Source organism: Podarcis erhardii (assembly GCF_964252035.2).
Source record: "Podarcis erhardii genome assembly, chromosome: 2".
Classification (NCBI taxonomy): Eukaryota; Metazoa; Chordata; class Lepidosauria; order Squamata; family Lacertidae; genus Podarcis; species Podarcis erhardii.
Genome location: NC_138498.1, coordinates 97,983,041 through 98,003,371, shown reverse-complemented (window position 1 = coordinate 98,003,371; position 20,331 = coordinate 97,983,041). Strand labels below are relative to the sequence as shown.

Here is a 20,331-nt window from a genome sequence, read left to right as displayed (position 1 = left end):
GAATGTACTGGTTACAGGTCATAGATCCCTTGCTTTCAGATCTGCTTGGATGGGACTGTGAGCTAACAACAAGGAAGAGTGCAGCATATTAACACAACTGAGCCAAATTTAAAAATGGTTAAGTCCATAACCAATTTCTCTCATGTGATTATTTAGTTTTGAACACATGCATTCACACTCATGCCATATGCATGGGCACAGACAGGCACATGGCTTACCATGTGCATAGTAATTCCTCTTTCACTTAACAAGATGGCGGTGAAAAACCATCATAGATGGTTTTGCATTGCTTGAAGCACTCCTCACTAAAACCATCTTGTTATTTTTTTAAAAAGCGCTTCCTCTCCCCCCACCCCAGCAAACAGCAGCTAAAAGCAAGGGGTGTGTGCCCTTCGCTCTCCTTACATAAATCAATGTTGTAATACTAATTTTAAAATAGGAAGGAGATTTCTCTTATTGTAACTTTGGATACCACAATATCGGGTGTGTGACCACAGTAAATCAGTTGTGATAGATATTGAAATGCCATTACATTGTCCAACCCTCCATCCTGCCTTTTTAACACAGAAAGTATTTTTCCTTCTTCTCCAAGCCATCATCTTTGTGTCAGAGACGCTCTCCTGTCTGACAACAGCAATTTAGAAGAGTTAACTTTTATCGTTCATTCTGCTGTGTAACTTTCCCCTTCAAATTTCTTTATCTGCCCTCTGAGCTCATCTGAACTTTCATGTTCTCCCAGCATGCAGGCTTGCATTCAAAACTATGTCTAATAGACCAAATAAGAGGTTAATAAGAAGTGGCAACAGAAAGAAAAAAATACAATCCCTGGTAACTGATAAGAATGACAGTGGCAGCCCTTTATTGTTTGTCTTCAAATATAGAGTTAAAGATCTTTAAAAAACTAAAATTTGACGCCTTTGAAAAGAAAGAAGCACAAAATAACAACAGGGGGTTATTGCCTGGCAGCCACAGGGGAGAAGCTCCATAATTCTTATTCTCCCTTTTGAAGGTTGTTAGAAATCTGATTCAAAAAAGCAACAGCAGAAGGAGAAAGCCTCTTGAGGCTATAGCCATTTCCTGTGATCATGCATAATGTGCTTCAAAAGTGGGTTTTTACCAATTCTGTTGATCAATTGCACCTCCTTCATATTCCCTCTTTTTTTTTCCTTTTTTTTTTTTTTTTGCTGTGTTTACATCTGATGCGACTCAATGACAAGCACTGTCTGAGACTGTGAAACAGACCTGTCATGTTGATTTATGGGCGCATCAAACCACGACTTGTCCAAACTGAAGCTCGCAGTTCATTAATTAGAGAGTTGTGACTTTGAAGTCAGCTTTCAGACTGTGGTTTTTAACATTTGGCTTAATTTATATGCTCTTGAATGTGGATCTCTAAGGGAAAAACTGAAATTCCCTTCTTGTCTTTGAACTTCTTTTGACCGCACAATAATCATTTCTTTGTCCAGAGTGATGCCTGCATCCCAGAGTCATTAACGCGCATTGAACTGCCACTGATGAGTAAGCCCTACTGAATTAGAAAAACAGCCAGCAAAACAAAGCTGAGAGCATTCTGCACAGTGATATCTCACAATTACATGCCTTCCCTCCCTGTGCCATTTCCATTTTAATTACTGTTAGTCCTTTAGATTTACATTTTAGACATTTTTTAATCTGTTCCCTTTTTTATTATAGTGGCGCCCGTTAACGGGCTATAGTTAAGGTTCATGTCAGCGTTTCCCATTATAACCCCCCCCCCTTATTTTCATAACGCGACTGTAAAAATTCACACTTGACTTAAAACTTGGTTTTCCACAATAGGGGAGAGCGGTTTGATGGAGGCCAAGAAAGTGTGTGGACCCATCTGGTAACGTGTGCTTGCATAAATCACAACTACCATGCTGACACACAGCTGACACTCAGGTGTGGGAGCATCGTGTAATACGGCACAACATTCTAGGCATCCAACAGGCAGTCATGCAGTGGGCAGGTGGGACGCCTTAATACCAACAGAGTTTCCACAACCCACCATGTATTTTCTAGATGGCAATTTATGGTCTTGAAGGAACACAAACCAAGGCAAAATTTATAAAATACAGCAGAATTTGCAAAGTTGCAAATTGTGAAAGGCATATGGCAGCATCAATTCGACTATCAGTAACAACTGATGTAGAAGGGAAGAGTACCCCCACTGTATCCCACAAGTTTCACAATTTCATAAATGTACCAACAATTCCATTTTTCAGCCATCATTTTCAATCATAGATTTTGCTCATGTAACGTTAACTATATTTTTTGGTCCATGCTATGCATGGTATAATCCTCAACAGTCTTTATCGTGTGTGTGTGTGTGTGAGTGATAAGTTTATTTTAACCAGGGTACTTTAGAGGGTAAACCTATTCCTCCCAGACCCAAGTATCACCTCCATTAGCAAGCTACCTCAAAGCTCGGCTTGGCACTTCCTAAATGTGTACCTTCAGGGAACCGTTCCATGACATCAGCTCCTTTGTCAAAGAACTTCTGCCTGGTTTGTCATGGGACCTATGTGCAGATGATTATGGAGCAGGATCTAGAGTGTTCACGAATGAAACTGGCTTATATTACTGTTTCTCACATCATCCAAACAGTCCATAAGAAGGACATGAGGGGCTCTGTTGTTGCCAGCAACTGGTACTCAGAGGCATGTTGCATCCTAGATCACATACAGAACAGTAATCTGTGGGTGCACAGCTAGAGTGTGGTGCTGATAAAGCCAAGGTTGCAGGTTCAATCCCCATAAGAGACAGCTGCATATTCCTGCATTGCAGGGGGTCGGACTAGATCAGGCTTCCTCAACCTTGGCCCTCCAGAGGTTTCTGGCCTACAACTCCCATGATCCCTAGCTAGCAGGACCAGTGGTTAGGGATGATGGGAATTGTCGTCTCAAAACATCTGAAGGTTGAGGAAGCCTGGACTAGATGATCCTCAGGGTCCTTTCCCACTCTATGATTGTAGGTACAAGCTGTCTTTCAGAAGCTTGACCTTCATTACTCATCTTCTCACTGCAGAGCACCTGATGAACTTCAGAAGTGCCACAAAATACCCTGAAACATGGTTTGACAATCACAGTTTTATAGCTAAGCACAGCTGTTATGTTAAGGGGTAGAAGATAATGCATGCAACATCAGAGACTAGTTAGAAGTGCTTAAATCCTAGTGAGTGAATGGGGCTTCAGAGCTTTGTGCTTCCATCTCCCATTATTTAAATGAGTCTTAAGGCTGCTTCACACCAGATGTTTTTTTCCCTACCCTGGAATTTGCTTTGGACATTCTGAACAAGGAAGGAAGGGGATAGAAAGAGTGGCAGTTCCTCTTCCTCCGCTTGTTTAAGAGAATCCTTCCAAGGAAGTCCACAAAATTTACCAGCCTGAAAAATAGATATATTAGCCTGAATGGAGCTGCCAGAAAAGACACAAAGTGCTCCACCACTCCTGCAGCCGTGGGTTGCATTTCTATGCATTCGCCTGCATGAAATCCCTTGTCACTTTGGGCTTGCAAGGCTGGTGTTTAAATACAGGGCTGGTTTACAATATCCAAAGCTGAGTCCTGACATCTGACCCTGTGGGGACATATATGCCATCTTTGTATCTGGGCCCAGATTCAAGAGTTCTGGTCAGGTGTGGTGAGGACAAGCCCATGAACTTGCGCACAACTTTTTCCAGCCAACTTTAAAAATCCTCAAAGCTACCCAGAGATTGGTCCCCAGTTCAGGAAAAGAAAAATGTCATGTGTGACACATCCCCTCAGGATACCCCGTTCTATCTGGGTTGCAACCAATGGCCTCAATCCAAACAAAGTGTGATGCAGTAATCAGGGCAGCACACACGTAGCATAGTAAAAGAAGCTGGAATCCATCAATCAACTGTTTGGCAGCGAAGGGGAGACTGAATCCAGCCTCCAGCTCCTTCTTCTGAATAGCAAGATTTCAGCTTTGTTTACCAGTCTACATGTGCACCGTGTTAGCTGCTGGACTGGGGAATTATAAGCACAGAACCACTTTATGCATATTAATTCTCCATTCATCTAGAGAGATGGAGGCTGGGTCAGGGCAAATGTGTACACAACCTCAAAGACTCCAGCAAATACAGCACTAGAGATTTTCATTGTGCTACGTTTTGGAAACACAAGTTGTTGTGCAATCTTTCAAGTAGTAACTTCCAGAAACGTTTCCTTCTTCTGAAAAAATTACAGCTATAATGTGCTGTTATAACATACCGTAGGAAGAAAATGGGAGGACCAAATTAAAGCAGCAGCAGCAGCAAAGAGAATACAGGTTCTTACGTCTAACCCTAAAAGCTGGGACCCGGTGCATTCAGCTCAACTTCACAACCATTCACAAGATAAATGATGGTTCTAAAGTTGTTATACTTTCTTTTGGGATCTGTGGTTTGCAAGGGAAAATGGGCTTTAGTTGTACCTCTTTAGGCTGTTTTCCGGCATGTTGTTGCTGTAAAAGTTGTAGCTGCAACTGTTCCTGTTGTTTCTTATAAAATTCTTGAAGCTGCTGCTACAAAGGAAAGGGGGGGGGGGAGAGAGAGAGAGAGAGAGAGAGAGAGAGAGAGAGAGAGAAACAGAGAGGGAGGGGGAGAGAAAGAGACTGTTAAGTAAAACAAAGTAGGAGAGCCAATTCAGGGTCCCCTTTTGGTGTAACACACAAACTGCGATTTGAAAAATAGCATCCTTTTATCTGTAACAGTCTGACCTTTAGTTTGAAACTCGACAATAAATTCAGTGCACACTGACTATTCTTGGCATTATCGTTTGAAAAGTAATCTCCAAAATGAACTGATGAAAAACATACCATTTTCTACACAAACTAATTAAAATAAGGCAAGGAATGACCTTTGGTTGGAACAACAAAGCCAAAATGCCCTTGCTGGGAGAGCCTGGTGAATCTTTATTTAGAAGCAATACATGCTTTCTAAATCATCATTGCATTGTACTGTACTAAGCGTTGTTTGGTACAGGCACGGGCTCCCTGCTTCCACCCACCTTGCCCAATCTCCCAGATAGATAGCTTTTTTGAAAGTTCCATTCAATGAATGAGTGAGTGAGTGAGAGAGAGAGAGAGAGAGAGAGAGAGAGAATTACTAAGGCACAGTGCACAAGGTCAACTTGCAATGGACTTTGGCATTGCTGCACCATTAATGAATTAACCCTGCATAGCTCACTGAGATATGTAAACCTCAAAGTCATTTTTGCATTTCTGCTAACCCACAGAGAGAGAACGATATTAATTCATGGCATACATCAAAAGTCTAACATGCGTTTCCATGACATGCAAGGGTTTGTACACACTTCACTGTTGCCTTCTTAAATGATGTGCCTAGACGTAATTGTCTTGTTTACCACCACATACGTGAAAGCCAATGCGTGAGCCACGGCTAGATGTAACCCACTAATGGGAGTTATGACCACAAGTAATATGACCACTAATATAGTAAAAGCGGACAGGCAGCAATTGCACTGAGGTTATAAAAAAAATTATCCCAGGGTATAATCTATTAAATCTTAAAAGTTCCTGCATTGCAGGGGATTGGACTAGATGACCCTCATGGTCCCATCCAACTCCACAATTCTCTGATTCTATGAGTAGCTTAGGCTGACACACCAAATAAGCTTTGCAGTGGAGTGGAGTTTTGAAGCCAGGTCTCCCATAACTGCATTCTATTCTCTTAACAACTGGCTCCCTAAATGCACCACCTGCTAGTTGTTTTTCCAGTGTGCTTCCTTATATGCTCTGTAAGCTTGGGGGGCGGGGAAGTACTTTGACCTCTTGTTTATTCTAACTAGTTATGGCGCAGGTTCTTTTTGGTAGATGTAGGTGAAAAGCAACCATTATAATATATTTGAAAACTTGGAAAAATCTGGTGAAAAATCTACATCCCATTCTGAAAGCATTTCTGATATTCCCTTGAAGAAAGGCTTTGGGAGATTGTGGAATCTTTGGTCCCCGGTATTGTATTTTTGAGAATGCAGTGAAGAGATGGATATATGCTCAGTCATCATCTAAAGCAGCAACTATTATGTAGCACATATGTGGCAAAGTATGAAGAGAGTTACAATTGGCATAGGGGCCACAACAGATGTACTGTCTTATAAGAACACGTGTGTGTGTGTGTGTGTGTGTGTGTGTGTGTGTGTGTAGGTTCAGGTAAGTAGCCGTGTTGGTCTGACGCAGTTGAAATATACAGTCATACCTTGTGTTGCATTAGGTTCATGTTGCGTCTTTTTGGCTTGCGAATGTGGCAAACCCGCAAGTGTATACTTCCAGGTTTCGCCACGTACGCAGAAGCGTTCTGCACACTTCACACATGTGCAGAAGTGCTCTATCGTGCTCCATGCTTGCACAGAAGCGCCGCTCTAATTGTGGACTTTTTGGGGTGCGAATGGCACCCCAGAACAGATCATGTCCACAACTAGAGGTACCACTGTATATAAAAAAATTGTCCAGTAGCACCTTAAAAAGGGTAAAGGGGACCCCTGACCATTAGGTCCAGTTGTGACTGACTCTGGGGTTGCAGAGCTCATCTCGCTTTATTGGCCGAGGGAGCCGGCGTACAGCTTCCGGGTCATGACTAAGCCGCTTCTGGCGAACCAGAGCAGTGCACAGAAATGCTGTTTACCTTCCCGCCGGAGCGGTACCTATTTATCTACTTGCACTTTGACGTGCTTTCGAACTGCTAGGTTGGCAGGAGTTGGGACCGAGCAACGGGAGCTCACCATGTTGCGGGGATTCGAACCGCTGGCCGCCGACCTTCTGATTGGCAAGTCCTAGGCTCTGTGGTTTAACCCACAGCGCCACCCGCGTCCCAGTAGCACCTTAAGAGACCAACTAATTTTGCTCTTGTATAACCTTTCGTGTGTGTGTGTGTGTGGTCTATACCTGCCTGCCTGTCTACCCAATTCACATAGGATGTTTGTCTGCTGTGGAGGAAAAAATCATTACTTCTAAAGCAGCTCAAAGAGGCTAGTCCTTCAATAGCAGTGTTGGTGAGCTGAACGGCGCAAAGGAAACAAACTGTTTACCTGCTGAAGCATGAGTGCCTGCTGCTGCTGGAGCAGGACCTGAAGTTGCTGCGGAGTTAGCACTTGCTGCTGGAGGATCTGCTGCATTTGCTGAGGAGTGATAACTTGAGGTGTCATCATAGCCACTGACACAGGAACCTAAAGAATTAGGAAAGTGTAAACAAACAAGCAACTCAATATGTTGTTCATCATGGTTGTGGTTGTTGTTTTTCAAGATAATAAGCACTTCTCTTTTCACTCCAAACATTCAAGATCATTCCTCTGGTTCACTTAAGTGACGCATCTTTTACTTCCCAACACCTTGGTTATAATTTAATCCTGACTTGTTTAGTTCACAGAAATAATAATAAAAAAGCATTTACTAATTACACCTTCTAGGTATGTTTCTCTGCCCCCCCCCATTCGTTATTTTGCAATGGAATAATTTCCGAGAAAACTGAACTATTCATTTGTGTACCTTCTAGAGGCAGCCATCAATTCTAACAAATTTTTGCATTAATTAATAAGTAAGACCCTTCAAAAGCAACCACTGGGGAGCCTGAACTTAATGATTTGAAGCAAATGAATGCCATCTCGGCAATATCGAAAACCGCACCTTGTTCCCAAGCAATTTTAGCAGTGGAGTTCCTACAGTGATGTCTCTACCATTCCATATTCACCCAGCATACAGATGGCTTCAATTCTTTCGTATTATGTGAGATACCATTAAAAGCCGCTTTCCATGACATTTCAGTGACAAACAGCTACAGTGATGAACTTGATAGCATTTCATATTTGCAACTGTTAACACGTTTCTGCACGGGCATCTTTGCAAGGAACCTGTACACTGTATCTGAAAGGATGATGTCTTGTTCAGATAAAACACTGACATTAAAATGACAGGCTGTCTTGGCCAAGGTTACACAAATTGTATTCAACCGGATACCTAATGACAATGCTTTGAATTCTGCAAGCTTTCTAGAATGTAATTTAGCTATTCAAAATAATCACTGCACTTGTGTTTAATTTGCAGACTACATGAGAACCATTTTGTCAGTTCCGGTAATGCAACAAGACTATTTCGCTAGAAATCTCACCAGAAAAAAAAGAGAGCGAGCAAGCAAGAGAGAGAAAGATGGGGGGAAGATACAGAACTCACATGACTTTGAATAGTAATATTTAAGCACCTTACTTTTCTTTAGTTTCAGCTGAAACACATGACAGCAGAAAACTAAAAGCAGTAAAGGATATAGTTTGTTAAAAAGGATCTGCTGTCATCTCATGTATTACAATAAAAGGTAATAACATGTTTTGAACATTTTTATGCACCACGCTTTAAAAAAAATCAGTAGACAATAGCTGATCCGGAGATAAAAGGATTTTTAAAAAAAAAATTCAGGGGAGATAAAAAGCAAGAAAGAGACGCAGTATTAATTTTATGTAACATAATGTCTTAATATGCAGTTTATCTTGACTTTTTCACATGATTTGTCCTGTCATTTGCATAGCAAATTCTCATTCCTAATTTCACAGTCATTATGCACTGATGTCCTGATTTCTCAGCACCACTAATTTTGATGAACTAAAAATGGTTCCTGAAGGTCAGATTCATGTATAGTGAACACCCTCCGATGTTGTTGTGTAGGTTTACACAAGTGTCAGAGACGGTTCTTGTTTGCAAGAGCCAAAAGAAACTTACACACCTTTTGACACTTCTATTAACGTTAACACCGGAAATAGATAGATAGATAGATTCTTTATTGTCATTACACAAGTGCAACATTGCACAAGTGCAACGAAATTAGATGCCATCCCTTAAAAACAACAAAAGCAAAACAACAACAACAACCAAACAAACCACATTCCAGCCACACCCACACCCACACCCATCAAACTCCCAGGTCACACTATCGAGTTACAGCATTTAAGAAGGCCACAGCTCTTGGGTAGAAACTATTTTTCAGTCTGTTATTAAATCCACACCACAGCAGCATTACCATTCTGAATTTGCACTGTGCTGCATGTCAGGATAACCCAAAGCAATTGAGAACCCAGTTCAAGACACAGCAGCTCCCTCGTAGCACTGATATGGCTAAAGATCTGAACAAGCATAGTGTAATAAGAGTTACTTGAATTTATCCGTGAAGCAAGCCTTAGTGAATACTAGACCAACGGTTGGGTCCTTCTGCTCTACAGCCTTCTCAGTTGTTATCTACGCCGGCTTGCAGATAAACCTACAAAATTTACTAGCCTGTGGAAGGTTGGGAGGAAGAGCTCTAACCCTCCTGCAACAGCTCACTGCATTCCATGATGCACATCAAAGAGCATTTTTCCCCACCTCTAGCAGCCGGTTTGGTTTCGATGCTGAGCACAGAGGAGCTCTATTCTGCCAGCCTGCTCACTCGCCTGCATGTAATCCCTTGTCGTCTACGGCGACCAGGCTAGTGCCTTAATACAGGAGTGTGCCTTCCCATGAGTTCATGTGTGGCAATGCCTTACAGAAGTATAGCTGGAACTTATATTGGCTACAACATAATTCCCTGGGAAGTTAATTCCAGACTCCCACAGGCACAGCCCTCTCATGGAAGGATAAACACCAGTAGCAAATCCTGAAAGGCAAACACTAGTTTACCCTTGGGATCCCTTCCAACTCTACAGTTCTATGAAAAATGCAGTATCAGCGTGGAAGAATCGTATGTAGTTTTGCCCCAAGGCAGTAAAACAATGCTGTACTGTGATAATACCTATAAGCCATGATCTGCCTTCATCAAATCGTAGAATTGTGGGTCCCTTCCAATATGTAGGAATCTTTCAATATTTCCTATAATGCAGGAATCTTTCGCCCAACATGGAACTTGAACCCACAACCCTGAGATTTAGAGTATCAAGCTATACTGAGAGCTGGTGGAACATAGGGGCTAAAAAACTAAGCTGTGAACAATGAAAGCCCCAATTTGTATTTCATGCCTGCCATGAACTGGAATGCGGCTGGACACCATCAGGTACCTGTTGGGAGCTGCACATACAGCCCCCAGAGCCTCCTGGCCCTCCTTATCCACCATAGAGCGGGCCTTGCCATGCAGCAGAGTGAAGCAGTTCACATCAGGTGGCACCATGATCAGGTGGATAGATGAACATAGGAACTGGCCCAAGTTTGGGGGAGGGATGGGGAGAGGAAGGCTGCCATTTGGGTTTGGGTTCAGGCAGCTAGAAATTGGCACTCCTCCTCCTTTCCTGTCTCCATCTCTTTTTGGGCAGCAGTGCAGAAGGACAAGGGAAGAGAACAGGAAGGAGGTGCCTATATTGATAGTCACAAGGAGGCGGTCCCTCTTTTGGAGGAAGGCTGTTGGGAGTGTTTGGCCCAAGGGTACCTCGAAATCTGGAGACTGGACACTGTCCTTAACTCTAGCCTTCCTCTACTCTCTCCCGGGAAACCTTTTTCGTCAATAGCTGTTTTTAGCCAAAACCACATTTTTTACCTTCAACAATTTCTTCTACTGAATGCCAAACATGGATCAACATTTATTATACAGAATTAACCGGGAAAGCTTCAACCCAAATCTTGCTTCAAGAACTCGAGACAGTAGCATAGATAAAGTTTTAAATAAATGTGTTCAAATGGAGCAGAAACTATTGTGGTGTGTGTGGGCAACAGCCAAAGATTTATGGATAGCTATTCAGCTTCTCAACTTCGAATGTCCTGTCCAACTTCTTCATGTAACTAGTCCCTAGTAATACTAGGCTTTAAAGGGCTGCTGCAGCAGGGATAGGCTATTATAGCCCACACTTTATTACCCATTACTACCGAGGTCATTAGCAGCAAGAGTGATTGTACCGGTCTTAACCTATTGATCATTGTAACTACTATCATTTAATCCTGTGTTGAATGTCTGGAAAGCTGCTAAAGGCACACAAGAGAGAGTGCTCTAGCACTGAGAAATATAGTCAAAGCTTGGAAATTACACTTTGATTCATAAAAACTAGCCAGTGGTTTAAATCAATAGTATTTAAAACAGTCATGTAAGTTCTTAACTACAGTCTCTAATATTTATTGGTCCCTGTTTGAGTGTATTCCGTCAAAACTGTACTTATTTTAGAGACTATGCAGTATGCCACACATTACATCAGAGTGAAATAAGAAACCTCTGTCTGCTCTTGATGTTAACGTGACAGGACTTCAGTCCCGGGTGGCTGAAATTTGAAGATACCTTTTGCAAATGGCAAATGCTTAGAAAACATCCTAATTTAAATAAGGCCCACTTTAAAAGAAAGGAAGAATGAGATCTCATCACTTGAAAACACCGCTGAAAGGCACCGATCCACAAGCTATTTACTGATCAAACATTTCTTTACTATGAGTACTCCGGAATAAACTAACTGTGATGTACATTAAACTGAGTGTGTTTTATGCCTTTTATCAATCATAAAATGCACTTTCACAGAAAAAAGCCAAATGAGTGCAATAGATTTAGCTTACTTCTTCAGGGAGGTGGAAATATAAATAGGAGCTAAGACACAGCCAAGTGGATGTTCGGATTGCAACCATGTACACATTTACTTGGGAGAAAGTGTCAATGGAACTTACTTCAAATAAATCTTGCACCATTAGTGTGCTAGCTTTGCCCTAGAAAACTGCCCTCAATTCATTGCCCTATTTAATGACTTTGGTTTATTTAGCAAACTACATGCAACCCTGTTGACAGATACTCACAGGGTGTGGTTAGGTACCCAGCTGCATTTAGAGTTGGCAGTGAATGAAAAATACAGCTGCTGCTCAGCTATTATAATTCTACTAGTATAGACCTGCTGACATTCTAATACCATCAACAGCAAATATGCCTTTAAATAAACCAGTTGGATCCAGGTTTATTTTCCCAATCCATGCCTGCATGTTTCTTGAGATTTCCATCCACTGTATTTGCCCACTTCACTTCCCCCCTGAAAATATTCCATTACTGTAGCCTTAAATTTAGCCCGAGTTCATCTTCAGGATAACAATTGTAAGACTACTAGTGATGTGGCACTTTCCCACTGACAAATGTAAATGAACCATCACCTAAAATTTCACCTCTTCAATTAGACTGAATGCTAAATAAAGGGGTTTTTGCCAGTTCAAATTTCCATAAACATAAACACATCAATTACCATTTTATTTTTCTTCAATTTAAAGAACAAATCGTCATCACTCCCTGACTTTAAAAAGAAAATATTTTTCAAGTTTCATGATTTATCCTAAAATACTATAACAATGCACAATTAATCTTGCAAAAATAAAGTAAGAAATGTGTTTCAAATGGCATCTTGATTTCTTGACTGAATGAGAATTGATTTTCGTGAAATGTATGTAAAATAAGCAACTGTGTGTGACCAATAAAAGAAAAATTCAACTGTACCAACTTTGCAAGGGCAGTGTTTACAGAATTAAGGTTACCCTCTACTAATACATATGCATGTTTGTAATTATTACAATCAGTGTGAAAGAAGCATTCAGAATGATGCTCAAAACATTTTGTTGCAGTACTGTGTAGGTTTTCACTAAATCACATTACCCGTATCTCACCCAGGATAGAACATTTCTGACACAATATTTCAGGTCTTCGAAACAAAAACAATTAAAAAGAAAAAAGAAACTTGAGAGTGCTGGAACCCTTCATGTGGAAACCATGATTCTGTTTCACTATGCAAAATAGAATTTCACTTTTAAGACTTCCCTGTTTTCGCCCATAACACTGTACAGAACATTATGACAGGTACTGTTTATTATATTAATGTAAAACCAGCTAAGTAGTCAGTCATTAGCATAACTGTTCTCTCCTCAACAATACAACCTCCTATTAAAAAGAGGGAGAGAAAAGAGGAGAGAGAGAAAGACGCTCTTTACAATTCAATTAGCATTTTATTTTTTATCATTTTGTTTATTGCATTTCACCAAGAGTAGGAGTTTGACCAGACATACACAATTGAGCATAATAGATTCGCCTGACTTGGTAAATAATTTCGGGCTTCCCACCATGTTAACCCTTCTTTACCAACTGCAAGACAGACAGGAAAGAAGGAAGAAACATGAAGATTTAGTATTTGTTTAAAATATGAAACCTTGGTGCAACCTGATCCTACCTGCCAATTCTCATGCATACCAAGCCCCCTACTAATTGCCAAAGCTATAATACATACTCATTTAATTTGCATACAAATATAAAGTTTGCATAAATTAAGTATCTTCTACTTTAACAGGAGTGCTACAGTGGAATCTATCAAGCAAAGCTACCCTTAGTTTAGGCGGGGGGGGGGGGGGGGGAGAAGGAGTAGCGGAAGGAAAAGGACCATTAAACATTTGCTATTTCTCAAACCTAACCTGCTTAATAAGGACATACTACACATTACTAAAACTAATTGTGTGTGTGCACGCAAATGCACAAATTGCTCTGTTTCTTTTCAGTTTAGCTTTTAAAGAAAAACCCCAATGAGATCAATATTGATTTATAAATTCTTAAGCCTATCTACATACAGTCAAGAAGATACAACACCTTGCCTGTTATTTTCTAAAACATTTGTACACTGTGGCATTTTAATAATACAAGGCTGAGAACGTCGTTACAGAGAAATTTAAGCACATATTATTTTTTTCTGCAGCAGGTATTGGAAAGTGCAAAATCAGCACCACCAGAATCATTTGCAGCACTAGCCTGTGGCTTTGCTTTCTGCTGCTTCTCTTTTAAGAGTTAAAAATGTGGTTCTGTCTTTTCTTCTGGGTTTGGGGAGTGGATGGGTTGGGGGAAGGGGGTATACGTGCAATGTGTACCGACTAATGTAATATTAATAAGCAATTAAAATATCGCAAACTTACTGAACCAGTTTACTCTTAATCAGACACAAAGAAAGCAGTCAGATCATGACAAGATATATTCAGATTCTTGTTCTGCTAAACACTCATCTAGAGGGTGTCACTTTATTCAGAACTGCAGCCTTTACAATACTTGTAAAAGTTTATTTGCTTAAGTGTGCTGTATTTCACACCTATCACAGGTGCCCTCATTTGTGCATCAGAATCTAATTTACACTGGCTGTGCTGATCTGTAATGAGAAAACATCAGATGCTCCTTTTACAATCTTGCTATTTGCTGCTTTACTTCTAATGAAGACACGTTCCAACCAGCAAGCTCTCTGCATGTTAAAGGTCAAAACACTTTTTTAAAAAGATGCTTCGCAAAATGAAAGCAAACGGGGGAAACCCTAGAAGAAATCCTTCACATAAAGGATGTGACAATTAAGAGTAATTGTGCAAAATAAAAAGGCTACCTTTCCTAAAAACGTGTGAAAAATTAAGCTGCCACTACTGATACAGGTTATATTGAGTGGGGGGGGGGAATCAAAATTTAATGTATTCTCCCCTGTGTCATCTTGTTTTGTCAAGACATCAAATAGAATTGGAAAGTACAAAATAACAAGCCCTTGAGAAATCACAGAAGCCGACCTTTTTGATGTTGTTGGTTTACCTTGTTCTCAGTTATTTGAACAATGATGTTTTAGATTTAAGGGCAAGATAGAGCTGAAAAATTAGAACATGCTATCAGCTATTGTTGTTTGGATGTCCTTAAGTTTTTCCTTTAAAAAGGTAATATAACATCTTACCAAACCACTGAAAAGATCTCCACCTCAAAAACCTGCGCAGAATAATTAGCAATAATGGATGCTTGTTCAACGTTCATTCAAATTTCTCCCTCACCCCATCAAACACAATACGGACAAGAGAGGAAACTGCACTGGAAAGGTTAACAAAAACAGGCTACAGTACTTCATATAACTACTTGATTCCATTTTATATAAAAAAAGCCAGACACATCAGGCAGCTTTACAGATAATGAGTACATTACCCCCCTCCCATCCTTCCTCTGCTCCTCAACTCTTGAAAACAAATAAATAAACCTAGGGCCAAAAAGGGGGGAGGGGGGACACCTTATAAAAACAAAGGGCATTTCAAATGAATCCTGAATTTCACAGCAAAGCTAATTTCCAGCAACACAGCCCTGCTTTTAGTAAAACAAACAAACTGCTTACAGCCGGCCAAGCTTCTCACCAAACACTATCAAGTTGAGACTGCGGGTGTCAGAACTTTCCCACACGCAGGTGTGGATGGGGGTGGGCGGGCTGGGATCCCACTCTTTATCTCTTTATTTTCCCAAGCAGGGGGGGGGGTGAGAGAACAGATCACAATGCTTACCTATCAAGTAATAAACATTTCCTCGAAGAAAAACCGAGGTGTTTCTGTCAGCTAAAAAAACAGCTGTTGACATTGTGGCTCTCTTCCTCTGCCTCTTCACTCTATAAACTTTTAAGTTCAGCAAGACTTTCTTACCTCTGAACCGAACTAAGAGTTCGCAAGCATCTTCCCCAAAGTATCAGCTGCTGCACTGTAAACAGCTACCCATTTATACTTCCAGCACATTAAAAAGAAACAGAAATATAATGGGAAGATACATGGGATTTTCCCTATGTCTTTCTAGGTAGCAACAACTCCCAACAGCAGACTGCTCAAGAAGGTAAGCGAATTATTACATTAACATATTTGCTCTGTGTCTGTAACATACCAATTTTGTCTGCAATATATGATCAATAGCCTTCACTGTCAACATAGACACACACGTTATCTATTTTGTTTTATTTGTGAACATACCTGAGGAAGCACACTTGTGTATATGACCATCTGCAATAATAATAATAATAATAAAACAAAACCTAGCCACTTTTCAGCAATTGTCTATTAAAACTGAATAATGGTGATGCTACCCATTTCTATAAAGCTGCTTAATAATTTTCAGGAAGCCCTGAATTTCAGTGAGGAACAGAGACGACGTACATAGGTGTGATGGAGTACTAATTTAACTGCCGTGGCACAGATCATCTAAAATTTCCCTCTTAAGATGTTCCCATTTTGAAAAACTGCAAGCAGAGTTCGCATCATGCTATCAGGCAGACAACTGTGTGAAAAGCTATAGAAAGTTATGATCTCATGTCAGTTTCATTGCATCACTCCGATGCTATTGGGCATAGCATCTCCTAATTCTCCTTATATTACAGGTGTGTGTGTGAGAGAGAGAGAGAGAGAGGGAGAGGGAGAGGGAAGGGGGTAGGGTAGGAGGACTGGGATTAAAAAGCAATGTGTATTTTAAAAAATAACCAAAACTAACAAATGGCGAACAAAACCTCAGAGAGAGAGAATAACTCCCTATCATAAGCTTTCTGATGATTTATGGTTTACTAACTCAGCAAGGTTACGCAACACTGCATGCCTTTTTAGATGCATTATTTGAGCCAGTTGAGATTTAATTAAGATCATAGCCTCCAAAATCCCTGTCAAATGAAAAATTCACAGAAGACAATGCACTATATATCCTCATGCAGATAGTCTCCTCTCCACGACTCTGGAATAACATAAGTTAATCCTTGTTTCTATGGTGGCAGACAAAAGTTGACTAATTTTGTTTTCTTTTGACGCTTGTGTTGTTTTCTGGTTTGTGTCATGAGATCATTCCTTAGTAATGGGGCAGAAGGGGGTGGGGGCAGTGGGAGTGAAAGAATGAGAGGGCAGTGGGAATTTGCAGAAATGTGTCCCAATACAGCAGGAGATACATCTTGACTTTCTCGCAGCTCTGCTGTGATGTCATCATGTTTTCACTTAATTAACCCCTGATGGTTCAGGCAGCATTTTATGGTACAAGTCCATTTCTGACAGTGTCTGGCAATGGGCATATAGGCAATTAACTATGTTGTATTGGTAAATAAAAATCAACAAGAAAAATACCTGAAAGGCTAAATCAGCCAGCAGCCGTTATTTCATTATTTATTTACTAAAAGCATTCATAGCACCCATTCCTTCACTGGAAGGTCTCAGGGATGGAAATAAACAACCAACAAAATGAAGTTAACAATACAGTATAAACTAATGCAATAGTTTAGGGCAAAACAAAACAAAAGACAGTAAAAAAGAAAGAAAAAGAAATCCACAATAAAATCGCAGATCCGTAAAAGCCAGTGCCAATCTCCTAATTTCAAACTTTCTAACCTGGGGCCCCCTTCCCCAAGGCATGTCTCAATTTTATATGCTGAGAAGCACACCATGCTAAATGAGCTTCAAACCCCCTGATTAAAAGCATCACTTTTCTTTTCACTGGGATGCGTTTTTATCCCTAATAAGGTTTATCTGTGCAACGAATGCAGGCCCGGAATTTTAAAAGTGTTATTTTTAAATGGAGGCTCACAGGCAAAGAGTTTACCTCTTGAAGGCATATATTTCTATTTGCATTATCTTAATATCTTTTTGCTTATCTCAGGGTTTAAAAATGACAGGTGCTAGCAGTCTTTTGTTTGACAGGCCCCTACACAAATAACTGTCTTGCCTGAAAGGGCTAATGCACTACTAATGAACAATAAATCAGCTTTGATTATAAAGTGTCAGGCCAATCAGTTTTCAGTTCAGCTCTATCGCATCCTAGGCCAAGTCAGCTATACTGTTTGGACAGGGTTTGTTTTCAGATTTACATCCTTATCAATGCAATTTTGGAGAGGACCGGGAAGGTAGTATGATTATTTAAAGCTGCCTAAAACAGAATGTTTATCTGTTTCTTGAAGGGAACCTACAGTAGAAGAGCAGCATTGCTTCAAGAACAAATATCCCACATTGTTACAAGGATAAAAATATATCACAAAGCGCTCATATGTTTAAGCCACCCATCTATACATGTATCTGCTCAGTGTATATATATATATATATATTCTGTTCAATCTGAACTCGAAGTGGGCAAGAAACATAAGTGTATTTACATTAAATCTACTTAGAACCTGATCGTGAATAGCCCATATCACTAATCCTGCTGGAGCTGTTACATAAGCTTACAAGGCACTTATGTTTGTCTCTTGCTATCTAAACACAGATTTTTTTAGATGTTTCAAAGATTTAGACCCACTTTTTAAAATGTATATACATGACATTTCCATGTTTCCTACAAATACAGCAATTTATGCCACTTTAATAATTATACATCAACAGCCCTTTAACTTTTCTTCAGAAACAAATCTTATTCATTTAGAACAAAGAATATTTCCTGCTCATGAAGCTTGCCTTCACTATTTTTTTTAAATGCAGCATCTTTAGAACACTGTTATCTATTTCTAAAACAGCGCTTTACATTTAAATCCACACTTTCTGCAAACTTTCCACAAACTGCCTATTTGATCTATTCAGCTCCTCTCCTCTCTTAACTATGTCAGGTATGAAAGAGTTAATCTCAAAGAGGAAGCATGTATGTGCACTTTGCTCTAAACTAACCACCCACTTCCTAACAGTTCCCTCCTCCCTACTACCACCACCCCTTAGAAAAATAATCTCATTTTGCAGAAAAATTCAGTACTGCAGGACTGACACTTAGCTTAGTTACAGTTAGATCCAGTTACACTTATTTCTTCAGAACACATTAATACCAGTCGGTGTAAAAAACAACAACAACACCTTCCCATACTTAATTTCACGTGGCAAATTGACTGGCAAGTAAAATCAAACAACTGTGTCTGGCACAGCATTTTACAGATCTGTAGTTTCCCCCCTTCCCTTTCTTTTTCCTTTTCCCAAAATACTATGAAGACATCCAAGCCACAAATACTGCAAAGAATTCTGTAAAAGTAAAAGCAGAAGACAGCAACAGAGAAGCAATAATATTTCTGTAGATTCTCTTTAAACATCTTCAGCAAACTGTCCACAATCACACAGTATTTTCTGAAATCTAACTCCTCACGAAGCTTTGCACTTGCTACAAGAGAGCAGTACAGTAGTAAATAACAGAGCATGCATTGCTTTCACTCCCCCCTTCAAAAAATGTTCCCAAATCTTTCCCAAACTTCTGGATACGGAGAAAAGCAGGCCTGCACACTGTCTCTTTCTCTCTCCCACCCCCACCCCCAAAAAGTCTGTTTTTTAAAAGAACCTCCATAAAACTCTTGATCAAGAAGTTGGCAAACGACAGATTTCAAGTTTTAAAAAGAAAACGAAAGAGAGGGAGGGAGAGATAGGAAAACAGCCCTTGCAAAATTGAAGACCATTATTATAACTGTGCATAAAGTAAGGTTTTTCTCTTAAGAAGAAAATCGTAAAATCAATCATATTGACAAACCTGACAAACTCCATTTAGCTGCCACCACCACAAACAGAGTGCTGGGCCATGAAGCTTCTATTAAAGCCTTGTTGTACAGTCTCTAGCTTCCTCAGGTTACAGACAGATTGCACGCACAAGGGTGCTCCTGGGCTGACAAGATGCAAAACTACCCAATCAGCCACGCCCTTCTCCACCAATCACAACCAGCCTCTAAACATAATCAGTTCAAACACCCCTACACAATGGGCCTCCTCTCTCTCTTTCTCTCTCTCTCTCTCTCTCTCTCTCTCTTCTGACAGCAGGTGAAATAATGCTTTTGTGAAATAACGCTTTTGTCTCCAACGCAACTACAGTTAATTGCTGTTAACCCTTTGACCCGACTGTGTTTGTATCTGCGCGCTAAAAAGCAGGGCAAAGAGCACACACTTACTCTTAATCAAAAGACCTCTTCCGAACTATTTCTTTTTCCCCCCTCCACACACACACACGCCATTCGAAGACAATTCCCCACCTCACCTTCCCAAAACAAAAAGCAAACCAACAACCCCTATATTTACTAACAGAAAGCATCTTACCAATCTAACCTTTAAAGAGCAATTTTGCTCGGCAGAGGCTACATGACACTAGAGAGCAGCAAGCTAACGCAAAGGCTTCACAACAATCAGCTCAAATTGGATAGGCCAAAAAAGAGATAATTACATGCTGAGGAGGTGGGTGGGTGGGTGATTTTGTGCTGCAAAACAGTCTTTCTGGGTGGGGAATGTAACTTTTACACCCTCTTATGCAAAATTATTATTGCTGTCCTTTTACCAAACTCTAGTCTTTTGGAGTTTTTCTGCCTCGCGCAGATCATGCATGACAGGATTTCTATGCGCCTGTATATATATGTACGCGTATATTTTCTTCCTCGCACACAAACACAAATAGCTTTCCAACGTGAGTTTGAGCAAATTATCAATCTGCCCTGCCTATGTAGGGAACTGCAACCCACCCCTTCTAAACAAAGCAAAAGGAAATGAATCACATACTAGGGAATGATAATATGTTAAAATGTACTCACAATACACAAATGTATCTGTTATATCCCGCAGATCAGTATTTTCAAAATAAAAGAGTTTTATCAACCTGTTGTTAAGGCTGC

General features: G+C 40.3%; 1 protein-coding gene across 20 annotated transcripts in view; it reads right to left on the bottom strand.

Annotated features, from left to right (window-relative positions):
• Window positions 1–20,331, bottom strand: part of FOXP1 (forkhead box P1) — a 553,244-nt gene that overhangs the window by 109,309 nt on the left and 423,604 nt on the right. For 17 of the 20 annotated variants that reach the window (XR_014154059.1, XM_081852731.1, XM_081852742.1 and 14 more), the window contains 2 exons: window positions 7,066–7,203; window positions 4,454–4,543 (listed from right to left, as the gene is read on the bottom strand). Coding sequence is in view for 19 of the 20 variants with exons in the window: in XM_081852731.1 (XP_081708857.1) it covers window positions 4,454–4,543; window positions 7,066–7,203 (228 nt within the window). In the remaining variant the exon portion in view is untranslated. Of the gene's footprint in view, window positions 1–4,453; window positions 4,544–7,065; window positions 7,204–19,208; window positions 19,349–20,331 lie in introns of those variants that run through there. The other 3 variants (XM_081852730.1, XM_081852733.1, XM_081852738.1) reach the window with 2 other exon arrangements.